The sequence below is a fragment of the Ursus maritimus genome, unplaced genomic scaffold, assembly GCF_017311325.1.
Source record: "Ursus maritimus isolate PB19 unplaced genomic scaffold, ASM1731132v1 scaffold_33, whole genome shotgun sequence".
Taxonomy (NCBI): Eukaryota; Metazoa; Chordata; class Mammalia; order Carnivora; family Ursidae; genus Ursus; species Ursus maritimus.
In genome coordinates, this window is record NW_024425897.1 from 2916289 (window position 1) to 2928713 (window position 12425).

Sequence of the window (12425 nt, forward strand, 5' to 3'; positions counted from 1 at the left end):
TTCCCTCTCTCGCTGGCTGTCTCTCTCTCTGTAAAATAAATAAATAAAATCTTTTTTTTTTTTTTAAAGATTTTATTTATTTGACAGAGAGACAGCCAGCCAGCGAGAGAGGGAACACAAGCAGGGGGAGTGGGAGAGGAAGAAGCAGCTCATGGCCTGATGTGGGGCTCGGTCCGCCACGGCGGATCACGCCCTGAGCGCCAGGCAGCAGCAACGCTGTGCCACCCAGGCGCCCCGAAATAAAAATAAAATCTTAAAAAAAAAAAAAAAAAAGAATTTCCCTGGGATACCTTCTTAGTCTGGTGGCTTTTGGTAGGTTAGCTCTGTGATAGTGTCCTCTATTTCTTCTATAATAATTCAGGTGTGTAGATTTTCTTCAGTTTTTATAATTTTATTTTCCTCAAAATCATCTACTTTCAAATTTATTTGCACAGAATCCAGTAAAGAAGTCTTTCAAACCTTTGACTCATTCTTTATCTGTGATTATTTCCATTTAAAATACTTGTGCTTTTTCTTTTCTTGCTTGATTAGCTAAGCTAATCATTACCTATTCTGTTGCTACTTGTTTTAACATGAGAATCAAGAGGGCAAAAATGCCTTTAAGACCAAAAGAATCAAGTTCTGGTGCCAGAAATATGTGCCCTGTGGCAGAAAGTTGGTTTAAGGTCAGGTAGAAAGCCACCTACCCACCTCTGTCTCCTCATCAAGTAAGGCCCGAAAGGATCCATAGGAGAAAAGTACCACCATCATCATCACCTCCGGGACCCTCACTCCCACAAGCCCGTCAGTGTTCAAAGCACTAGTAGGTTAACAATGGGAAAAAGCCTTGATCAAAGGAAACCCACTCTCCGGGAAGAGTCAGGAGACTTGGTTCTGGCTCCATCTGGTCAGGTCTCTAAACTCCAGGGCCTCAGAACCTACACACTCTTAACATGAGGAGGTCAGATCAGCATATCATATGACTGAAGGTCTCTTCAGACTTCAAGGAAGATTTAGGACAGCTCACAGACGAACAACTGCAAAATGCAGAGGACTACTGCGTGTGTGGTGCCCTAAGCAGACTGGTTGAATGAGTATAAAATCAGAATGAATCACTTTGACAGTGGGGGTCTATTTCTCTCATGCAGGGCCTTATCATCTTTTGAATCGACATACACTGTTTTGGGGAGAATGACCAATATAAAAGCAAGCCTGACTACAGATGCTGAGACAACAGCAAATGGTGACTGAGTCCACTTTCCCCCTTCTTTGCCCCCCTCAGGGAAATGTGCCTTAGAGCCCTATTCTCTGACCAGCAATTTCACTTCTGGGAAGTATTCTGAGGTAACAGTCACGGGTGTGCTCAAAGACTCATTTACAATCACAAAACACTGGACACAAACTGCAAGTCCACAGTTAAGGGGCTGGTCAAGTAAATCATGGTGCATTCACAGCCTGGGAACCTGGACAATCAGCAAGCCAATGCTTCAGAGGACTATTTATTAAAAAGGATGCAAGGTCAAGATACAGGAACAAGTGGGGGAAAAAAGACCAGAGATACAGATGCCGAAATGTTAACAGTAATTATATCTCAAGAGACTGGATTATGGGTAATGTTTATGTCCTTCTTTGGGTTTTTACTATTCAACCATGTGTATATAGAAGGCTATAAAAGGGAAAAATGAAACAGAAAAAAATCAGTCCGACTTTTCTCCCTGGTGTCTTCAATGCCCCACAAACAATGAAGCAGAGCTGGCCATGTGGACACACTGGCCCTGTGAAGGCGCCCTTGCCCTCTGGCTTGTCACGGGCTCCTCCCTGCCCACCTTCTGCATGAGTCAAATGTGCATAAGGGCTCTGCAGGAAGCATAGGGCTTTGGGGCTGGTGGGAAGCTTGTCTCAACTCCCCCATTTCCAGATTCTATGGGTCAGGTTGGCCCAAGAGCCTGTGAAGACCCGGATTATGAAAGTGTTAACTGATGAAAGTAGAGAGGAAGACCTCCCAGATAAGGCCACAGAAAGTTTGGTGAGTGAACAAGTACCCGGTGTCCAGCTGTGCTATGCAGAGAGGCGTGATTCTTCTGCGACCATCTGCTGTCCGAGTCTCAACTTGTTTCTTCAAAAGATTCTGGCAAAACAGAGTGACATATATGAATAGAAAATTCTCTGCCAAGTATTTCCACATATCAAAAAATAAGGCTTCCAAGGAAATGAATTTTAATTTCCCTTTCTATGGCCTTTTTGGTCCAACTAAACTGAGCCACTGAGTCAAAAAAACAAGCATTTTTGTCAGGTGCGTGCTCAACTTCCTGCACAGTAAAGCAGCAAGGACAGAAAGTTCCGGCACCTTGCTGCAGCACCTTGCTCTCCATTACCAGCACTGCAGGCCCGGCCAGGCTTCCTGGGAAGTGAACAGGTGCCAGTCTGGTCACTCCTGCCCAGCAGCTATGGGGCTCATTGAAGGAACAAATGAAGGAAACTTGCATCTTCAAGCCACTCATGTCTCTAAGCTGTGATCCACAGATCTCTCATCAGAGCCATTTGTTCCACTGAAGGCTCATAAAATCAAAGGTTCCTAGTCACACATTGTGTCTCAATTACCTTGGGAGGTTTGTTACCCTGCATAAGCTCCTCGAGATGGTTTAAGCTCCCCAGGTAATCCTGACATTTCCTGCTCTGTTCCTGCCCCATGTCCACCCCTACCCCAGAGTGAGACATGGGCTTCCACAGGAAGAAGCAGGGAGTCCACAGACATCTCCTTAAGGACAGAACCTGAAATCTATTGTTCTCAGTATCGAGAATTTCCTAGAAAGGCTAAAAGTGAGGTCTGGAAGTTCCCACAAGAGATGACCTCCTCAAGAGCTTCTTGGGACAGAGGCTTTTGACAAAGTGCTTTAGACTCCATTACTACCTCATGCAGCTGATGGCAATAGGGCCAGGTAGCCCCAAACTGGCTCACTCCTGGGTCCTGTTCTAGGCACAGCATACACTTGCCTCCCTACAACTTGTGTCTGTGCTCTGTTCAGTAGACTGCATCCTCCCCTTGCTCTGTCCCTGGGTATGTACCCATGTCCTCAGTGCAATGGGGCCGAACCCTTACCTTCCTAATGTCTTCTAGACTTTCCCCGTTGACGACACCAGCAACTGAGGCAGCTGAGCTCGTCTCTCTGGCCGAGGCACTCTTCTGGTCTAGCTGCTGTTGTTGCTGCCTGCGTTGGTATTTGAGCATCTCTGGGTTCTCAATGACTGCTGTGGAGAGCTGGGCCTCAGTCATGATGGCCAAGCTCTTGCCATATGTGGACTGGTGAATGCGGCTCTAGGGGAAGCAGAAAAAAGTGCAACAGACCAGCTGTAAGCAGCAAAGTGGTGCCTAGTGCCCACCGTGGGCGAGCTGCATGTTGGCTCTCCTGAGTCTAAGAGTAGAAAGAGTCCTAGGCAGTGGTCCCAGGGCTCTGGGTGCCAGCTCTCCCTCACCTCCCGCCCTATTCTACCTGTGGCTGACTAGATGACTCTGGAGAAGTCTTACACACTCTCTAAATGTTTACAGCCTCTTGTGTATCTAGAGCCAGGGATGAAAGTGAATGAGTAACTGATCAAATACCTACCACGTGGTCTGGTGCAGAATGAATGACAATGAACATTTGCTGAACTAAAATTAAGACAGTCAAATTGCTAACGTAAGGTTCTTAAATCACTCCAAGGACCCCACTTTTTGGGAATCAGATGCTAAAATCCAGAGCCTCCTTTCACTGTTCTTGTCTGCAGTCATCAGCCCCGTGTGCTTGTAAGTTGCCATGGGGCTGCTGACAGTGTCTTAGAGTAAGAGAAGGCCTGGCACAACAGATCTAGAGAAATCTTTTTTTGCCCCTGCTGCCCCACAACATGTCCTGACCCTTCTGAGCAGGGCCCCTCCCTTCACCTTCCCAGGTCTCATTAGTTCCATGTGACAAGCTAGATAGGACCCCACGGGGGCAGGGACATGTGTGTCCCCAGCACATCAGAGTGACTGGTGTGATGAGAAGCAGATTCATACAAGGATGTGCTAACGACCAACGGAGGCCAATAGTACATATGCCTCATAGCAGAGGATACTGGGCAGGGGGAGGTGATGACTTGGGACCCATTTCTGCAGGGCCTGGTGTGCTATATGTGGCCAGGAACCTCCCTCCCTTGCAACCTGTCCCTTCTCCCCTCAATCCCTCCCCTGGAATCTGGAGGCAGAATTTAGAGTTTGGCAGATGTTTACCTATGTTTCTTAAACATGGGGTCCCTGCCTGCCATCTGGGAAATGGTAAGCTAGACAGTATTATTTTGTAGTCCCGCCACCCCTGCCGGCCCAACCAGGACTCAACAAGGGGGAGGGGAGTGCACAGCGATCCCAGGATACCTGACAACAGTGGCAGGGTAGAAAGAAGACCTGAGGCCATTGAGACACTCATCCCTTCACCGGCCAGTGACTCCTGGGAGCAAGCCATTCTAGGTATGTCAACAAGGCAGGCCAGTGACTCCTGGGGAGCAAGCCATGCTAGGTATGTCAACAAGGCAGACCCCTACCCCCAAGGGGTTTACACCATAATGGGAGGTCCTACTGCTTATGAGGGAGCCTCTACCAGTAATTGTACCTTAAAGGGGAGAGCCGCCCACCTGCTTTGGGCTTTCATAAGGCTTCTTTCAGACAAATGAATACATTTCACTAAGCGTCATCAAAAGCCCATCTATAGAAATGTCTGCTTTCTAACTCTATGGTCCATTAAGCAGGGCCTTTCCCAAAGTCCTTGAAGAAGAAGAGCATATGGGCCACCCTGTCCCCAGCAAAGCACAGAGGGGAAGAGGCCTATGAGCATGGCTCATGGTTCTGTTCTCATACCTAAGGGTCATGTATGGTCTCTGCAAAGAGCCACGCTATTTTCTGAGGCTTAGTTACCGCACTGATAAAATGAATGAGCCCTGCCCTGAAGGATTTTGTATAATTCATATGAAATAATACATGCAAAATGCATGGCCTAGGGTCTGGCATGCAATAAGTGCTAAGAAATGACCAATATTACTGTTACAGTTGCTGCTCCGTGGCAACTATGTCTCTACAAGACAAAGAGGAAAGTGACATGAGCAGGGACGCTTGCGAGTCACTCCCGCTATCTCCCAGGGTGAAAACCTTCCAGTGTGCGGCTAATTATAAGCTCAAGAAAAGATGCCCAACTTGTTTTCTTAGTTCCAGAACTGATTTCTGACATGAGTAAGAGTCTCATCTTCAATTTATTTTGTAAAGAAAATAAGCATTATGAACTATAAAGGACAAATACCCAATAATACTTTAAGACACAGTGTGTCTGTGTATATCCTAAGAGGAGAGTCCAATCGAAGGGGCCTCTCAGAGCTATGGTGGCTATTTCTGTGGCCTGAGAGCAAGTGCAGCACTCATGCCACTAGCTGAAGGCGTATTATGCTCTTACCTTCTCTTCCTCACTCAAGGGGTCTCCGAGCTCATCCTGGGAGAAATCTAGGAATGCCACAGAGCCATCCATGGAGCACACCAAGATGCCCAGCCCGTTCAGAGTCCTGAAAGAGATGGCCATTAGCAGCCAGGGGAGCAAGTGCCTATGGGGCTTACCCACACCTCCAAGGCTAGAGATGTGGTTGGCATGCAGGACTTTATGTAGATGCCAGAAACCCCTTCATTCCCTTCTGTGGCATTCCCTGGTAGGGTGGGGGCACGGGAGACAATCACGCCCTAGCAGGTTCTGGTGTCCTTTAGTTCTAATTCTAAGCATATGTACAAAGTATATCTCATCTTGTATTTTGTAAGAATTTCATTTTTATTTGTTTTTGAAACCACTTTTAAAAGAAACATTAAGTATACATCTGAATGAGGTCACTGAGAAGCAGAAAACGTGTCTGTACACTTGTGCTAAACTGGTTCATTCAATGACAAAGTGAAGCGAAACCAGAATCAAAGCACTCTCCATCTCCCAAAGACCAGTTTGCCTAAGAAGTATTTTCCAGGGGCAAATGCCAACAAAGCAAGGAGCACAGGAGCAGACACTCTCCCAATGGCAGGCCCAAGCTGCCCTTTTCTGAATCGTGTGCAAAGAGCACCCCAGGGGTCTGCTCTGGCTGCCACACCTTGGGCGGTGGTGGGGGGAATTCCTGGCAGCCCGAGCCTAATCATATCCAGAGGCCTCGTGTTCCAACGTGTGGCTTCTCTTTTCCTAGCCTGGGCATTGTAAGAAGAATCCACCTTACCAGGAAATATCCATGATGGATTTGTCGAATAGCTCATGGATGACAACCAAAGGCCGTTTCAGACATGTGAGCTGGAAGGAAAGAAGCAGGAAAGGTTAATGAAATGAATGAAAACGGCTTTCTGTCCACATAGCTCACCAACAGTCCTAGAAGCCTTGGTCTGAGTTTAATTGATATATAGGGCATATCTGACTCTATTCAAACAGCAACCAGCAAGATCCCAAACTGTGGAAACCAAAACCCGCCAAAATAGGCATTTTAGTGTGGCACCTGTCTGAAGGGCTCACTGTGGTCTGGCAGGGGAGATGGCTTTATACATAGACAACCAAGAATGGAGAAGGGGATTCTAGAAAGGCCATGACCTGGGCAGAGGTCTACAAGCACGGGTAGGGTGCCAAGCCCTGGGCAGAAAATGAGGCAGCACAAGTAGCACCCAGAAGAGGAAAACCACCTCGGAGAGAAGCCAGCACACCTTCTCTGGGCCCAAGGAGTTCAGGTACATAGTGATGCAAAGCTCGGTGTAACTGGCTACATACATCACATGGGCTCATTCTACAAAGTGTGTGCGGATAGTCCAGCAACACCACAGTTTAAGTTGCCTTGAATTCAGACCCAGAGTTAACCACTATAACACTTATTTTCTCTTGGTCTATCTTTTGCAAATATTTTATTCTTAGTCACATGACTGTGCTTGCTTGTTCATTTAATACATAGTAAGTATGTCACTGAACACCATAAAAAACTCTCTTTGATGACTGCACAACATTCACTACATGCATACTTGTATCTAGTCACTCAAAGGTTGGGCTGTGTGCCGTCTCCACATCCCCACAGTTCACATGCTAGTGTCTGACCATGCTGCTGACAGGTCCAGGGGCCACACAGCATGGTGGGCTGGGAGGGAACACCTTCTGCATGGCTCGTATCAGGTGCTGCTTCTGTGCGGAATAGCTGCTGCAGCTACCCTAGTCCTGAGGACAGGGAATCTAAGCTACCTGGAATCCACAAGAAGAATCATGCCCCTCACCTAATTCCACTTCCAGAAAAAAATAGCCCTATCTCTCCTCCCAAAAATGTGCCTACAGACCACTCAGAAATCTGGAACCCGTGTGAACACCTGACCTCAGCATTCTAAGAAAATGAGGAAATGATCAGTGATGTTTTGGTCAAAGTGCCACAAATGGACCCCCAGGCCAGAAGGAGCCCAGGAAGAACAGGCCCGGAACTGCCTATGATGGCACTAGGGTTCACGTTCTAAAATGTCATGTGAATAAGGGCCTGAAAAAAGAACTATAGTGTACATAGCAATCGACTTCTCTGTGACAAACAACTATGATAAATGCAGCCACAGGACAACCTTCGAGTCTACAACTGTAAGTCCGTTCTGCTTATGGGGAAATTAGTAATTAGTTAGGAACAAACTACTGACTGCTAAATGCAACAACAAACACAAATCTCAACAATATTATGCTGAGTGAAAGCAACACAAGACACAAAGAAGTAAACACTGCACAACTCACCGATGTGACAGACATCACTGGAGTGGCTGCCTTGGCCAAGGGGGGTTGGGAAGTGGGGTCTTGACTGGGCAGGGATGAGGAGTTATGGGGTGGTGGTTAGACTGTATGTATGTACGTCATACATGTATGACAATGCACCGAGGTGTACACTTTAGGTGAAAAGGTTATATATAGAAAGGTTTTCTAAAAGGAAGCAAACACAACATGCCAACTGAGGGTATTCCCTGAGCTGCTCTGACTAGGGCTCAGGGTGGCCTCTCCTAGCTGGGCCCAAGCCTAGTCTTCATCCTTCCCTCTTCTTGGGGTAACAAGGGGGCTTGACCCCATGTATAGGGCGGAAGCACACACTGAACACCATTAAAAGTGTGGGGGAGGGTTCTCTCCTTCTAGGCCCCTGGGCTCCGCCTCCTTCACCAGCCCATTCTCCCTCCCCACCCTGCAGGAGCCACAAAAGCTCTTGGAGGGGGGTTGGGGGGAGTGAGTGGGGGCTCACCCAGACAGAGAGAGAACGGTCCTTGCTGCCAACAGCGCAGCAGCAATACGGGCAGCTGGGCTTTGCAGAACTCCCATTCTTCTGCTTCTTTTTGAAGATTTTTGGGTTGAATTTCTAAAGCCAAATAACAAATGTTAAAATAATTAATCAAGCATCAAGCACATACCCCATGCCAAGTATCAGAAATATACCACAATACCAGCCTGTCTGCAGGAAACCCACAATGACATTCTCCCAGCCCCAGGCACTCGGCATGCTTTGCTTCACCTTTGTAACACCCAGGAGGCATTTTGCTGAGGTTGAAATGGAGTCTCAAGAAGGCCAGGAAATGTGGGTCAAGTCACCCAATGAGTAAGTGGTAGGACAAGGATTTGAAGCTGGCTCTACCAACTCTCCAATTTTGGGCCTGCAGCCAGGTTGATGGCATGGGAGCTACTGAAACTGGCTCTCTGAACTCCTCCTGGCCTGAGCAAGGCCAGTTCCAGGACAAAGTCTTGACAGAGGTAAATGGGGTTGTCAGATATCCACTCCATTAATCCCTTCCCCTTCACTGTAGTTGTTGCTCAGAGTCAAAACTGTCTAGCAGATACTGATCAGCCCTGAATAATCTCACTTGGCCAGGGACAATGGCTAAGTCACGCTAAAGTCTGCATTGGGGGCTATCCTCAGTGTATTCTGGGTGCTGCTTTTGGCAAGGTTAAAAGCACACGAAGAGGTCCTGCCACATGCCTGGATTGAAAGGGATGGGAACTCTAGACTCAGAGCTGGAATCCCCAAGCCGGACAACTGAGGAGGAAGGGTGCCTCCCTGGAGCCTGATATCAGCTGGCTTGGCCCACAGGGATTCTAATTCCAGAGGGCAGGCAGGAATAGCCGGTGGTGCACAGAGACTGGACAACATGGAACCTGGAGGTTGTGCACCCTGGGCTTGAGTCTTACCCTGAGTTGGCTGAGAGGCCTCAGTACCACGATCTCACAGAACCACTCTTACAGTGTCTATGAGGACTACCTGACAGTCATGTGGAAGCACTGTGCTACCCTGAAGCAGTGATTTTCAAACATTTTCATAACAAGGACCTGGCTTCAAACAAAGTCCTACATGGGTTCCAATACAAAAAAAATTAAAGAAGCAATATTTTATTTGTATAAAACATACATATTTAAGTCACGACATATAATATTTATCATTATTTTAAAGATTTATTTATTTATTTGAGAGCGAGAGCATGCCAGCGTGTGGGGGGAGGGGCAGAGGGAGAGGGAGAGAATCTCCAGCAGACTCCCCGCTGAGTGCCGGATGAGGGGCTCGATCCCATAAGCCATGAGATCATAACCTGAGCTGAAATTACGAGTTAGACACTTAACTGACTGAGCCACCCAGGCACCCCTATAATATTTATTATTAATTTAAACAATTGGAAAGATGAGCCCATTTTAAGGAACACAAAGGACTGAGATCAGGGTCCCGGATGATCCTTCACTTTATCAACCTTAGCCCACCAACCTATTTACTTTGTTTTGGTTGCCCAGTGCTGAGAAAATACTCGTTAATGGTAGTCCATATCTTCGGATACCCTTCACCCTTCACATCAAGACTGGGCGGGGCAGCTCCAGATTCAGGTGATCCACAGCATGGCCTCACACCTATGCCTGGCCGCTGCTGGGGTGCAGGCACACATGCTTAGCAGCCACATGCTACTTGTCAGGATCACCATGCATGAGTACCCAGGACCTGACCCAAATGTGTAAAAAGGCTAGTGTGGAACTATAATATTCCCAATCAAAGATTGATTTTGGTGACACTCATTAAAACATGTGAGTATGTACTGTTTTGTAAAATCTGTTTAAAAATTATAAAACATAAGTAATTAAAATGAAACAAGAATGTGGCATGTGCTGACTCTCAGAGCCCACCACCTCAGTCCCACATGTGACCCAGCCTTGGGGCAAGACACCATCCAGGTGGATGCTAAGTACACTCACCACGACAGTCACAGCTTTCCGGTGCCCGACAAAGTCCATGTTGGTCTTCCAGCCCTCCCGTTCAATGATCTGGGCAGTGGGGCCAGAGTTGTTCATGGCGTGGGCAGACACCAGGTAGTGCCCATCAGGTGACCAGCTGAGCCGCAACACATGGGTTGTCCCTCCACACTGAAAGAAACACCTGCACTTGGAAGGAGCTCCAGACCAACTGTGTGACCAAAACTCTGTCCTCGAGAATAAAGTTGAATTCTAATTTATAAACGTATGATGGTGGAGCATGTTCGTGAGCCCTGACACATGGGCAAATGTCTACATCTCCTGCAAAACTTTGCTCACAGCCCTTCCTCTGATGCAATCAGCACTCCTGGGCTGTTTCTGCACATTCTGGACAACTCCATCACCATACTCACAACGGATGTGAAAGTCTATCTTTCCCACCAGGCTCTAAGTTTCAAGGGAGAGATTCTGTCTCAGCCCACTTTCATTTCCTTTATCCAGTAATGCCCTTCTCATTGTAGGCACTTAAGAAATATCTAACAAATAATGGAGACCTTGAACTCTGATTCCATATGAAACAAGAACCCAAATAAAAGAAAAGGTAGTAAACTACTACACAAATCACTGCAGTCTGACATCCAAACATTCTGCACGCTCACACTACCCAAGAAAGAAGTTGGCTGGCCTGTAAAGTGCAAGTCAGTGAGTAAAGCCACAGCACAGTCAGGAAAAAAAGAAGAGATGGCCTCCTCCACCTGTGTGGCACAATGGTATGGATGTATCACTAAGGTTCTCTTCAGCTTTTTCTCACTTCAAAGTTGGACATTTAATACCATCTGGGAAATGAACGATTTTCATCATCTGACTCTTTGGGCCAGAGTGCTCACCCCAGAGAACCCTGACAGTCTGCTCAGGCCCCCAGACCCTTCATTTACCCACAAGGTATGGACCCCAGCCAGCTTCTCCTCTGTGCATGGAGGCCGGGGTGGGGGGGCTGCTGGACTGAGCTCCCTGGGCTGTCTCCTTACCTCATCAAAAGGCTTGGTGATGCTAGTCTCCAACTGCCAGTCCAGCGTTCTCCACACCTTTAGGCTGCGGTCATCAGCTTGAGAGGCAATGTATTTACCAACAGGGTCCCAAGTCAACCCCTTTACCAAGCCAGAATGGCCTCTCAGAGTAGCTAGAATTTCTGTGGAGGAAAAGAAGAGATTGGAAAAGCATTAGCTAGGGGAAAATGATGAGTCTGTATAGAAACATGAGCTGCAATCCATGGGCTATGGAATGGCTAGCCAAGAGAAGGGACCTCAGGAGTCCACCTTGGCCAGCTCCCATACCTGGGCACAAGCAAAAGAGCCCCCTAATCTGATCTCTATCAAGGCAAAAGCAACTTGAAAGAAGGACTGTACCCAGGAGACAGGCACTGTGATTTCCCTTCAGCCACAGCTAATACTGAGCCTGCACAAGCCCCTAAAGGTCAGGCAAGCAGGGATCCGGGATTGAGCCAGAACCAAATTCTGCCCCTTTGACTTGTCTGTGGTTGGCAGCTCTGCCCGTCATTTCTCCGTCTGAATGGGAGGCCATGCCCACCTGGGTTGTAACATCAATATTTCTGACTTAAACCTCCCTGGAAGCTCCCTGATAAAGAGCAGGCCTAATAGCTCAGGGGATGGAGCACTGTGCTGAAAGTTCTTTGTAAGTCATCACTGAGGACAAAGGTGTACGAGACAGCATGTCCTAGAGATCTGTAATCTAAATGCCGCCCCAACTTTAAATCTGGCCCTCCGTGACCACAATGAAGATGCACCCCCCCTACACACACATCCTGGTGACTTATAGAGAGAGAAATGACTTGGACCAAGTTCATGGAGAATGCTTTTTAGCCCATGAACAAAACACATTCCAGATACCAAACAGGAATAGAAGTATCTTACTAGTTATCAACTGCAATAATATGCCAGGTTATATCATCTGTTGTGACTTTAAGCACATTAATAAGAAATACCAATCTTTTGCAAAACTGGATTTGTTAGCTTATAACTGCTTAGAAGCTTCAGAGAGGAATGGCATCTGAGTGGAGGCCAGAGCCCAGCAGTGGGGAGGCACGCCCTCAAAGGCATGTGTCAGGTGTAGGGGGAATGCCAGGTGCCCAAGCACAGGCAACACCACCCTATCACCCTCATGAGCTGTGGCACATCCACACTAGCACCCAGT

General features: G+C 47.4%; 1 protein-coding gene across 1 annotated transcript in view; it reads right to left on the reverse strand.

The window, feature by feature from the left end:
• Window positions 1-12425, reverse strand: part of LOC103669248 (protein HIRA) — an 89124-nt gene that overhangs the window by 47068 nt on the left and 29631 nt on the right. Inside the window, exons 7-13 of the mRNA XM_040619575.1 lie at window positions 11243-11403; window positions 10218-10385; window positions 8236-8349; window positions 6223-6293; window positions 5433-5538; window positions 3080-3295; window positions 2022-2107 (exon numbers count right to left, since the gene is read on the reverse strand). Coding sequence (XP_040475509.1) covers window positions 2022-2107; window positions 3080-3295; window positions 5433-5538; window positions 6223-6293; window positions 8236-8349; window positions 10218-10385; window positions 11243-11403 — 922 coding nt within the window. The remainder of the gene's footprint in view (window positions 1-2021; window positions 2108-3079; window positions 3296-5432; window positions 5539-6222; window positions 6294-8235; window positions 8350-10217; window positions 10386-11242; window positions 11404-12425) is intronic.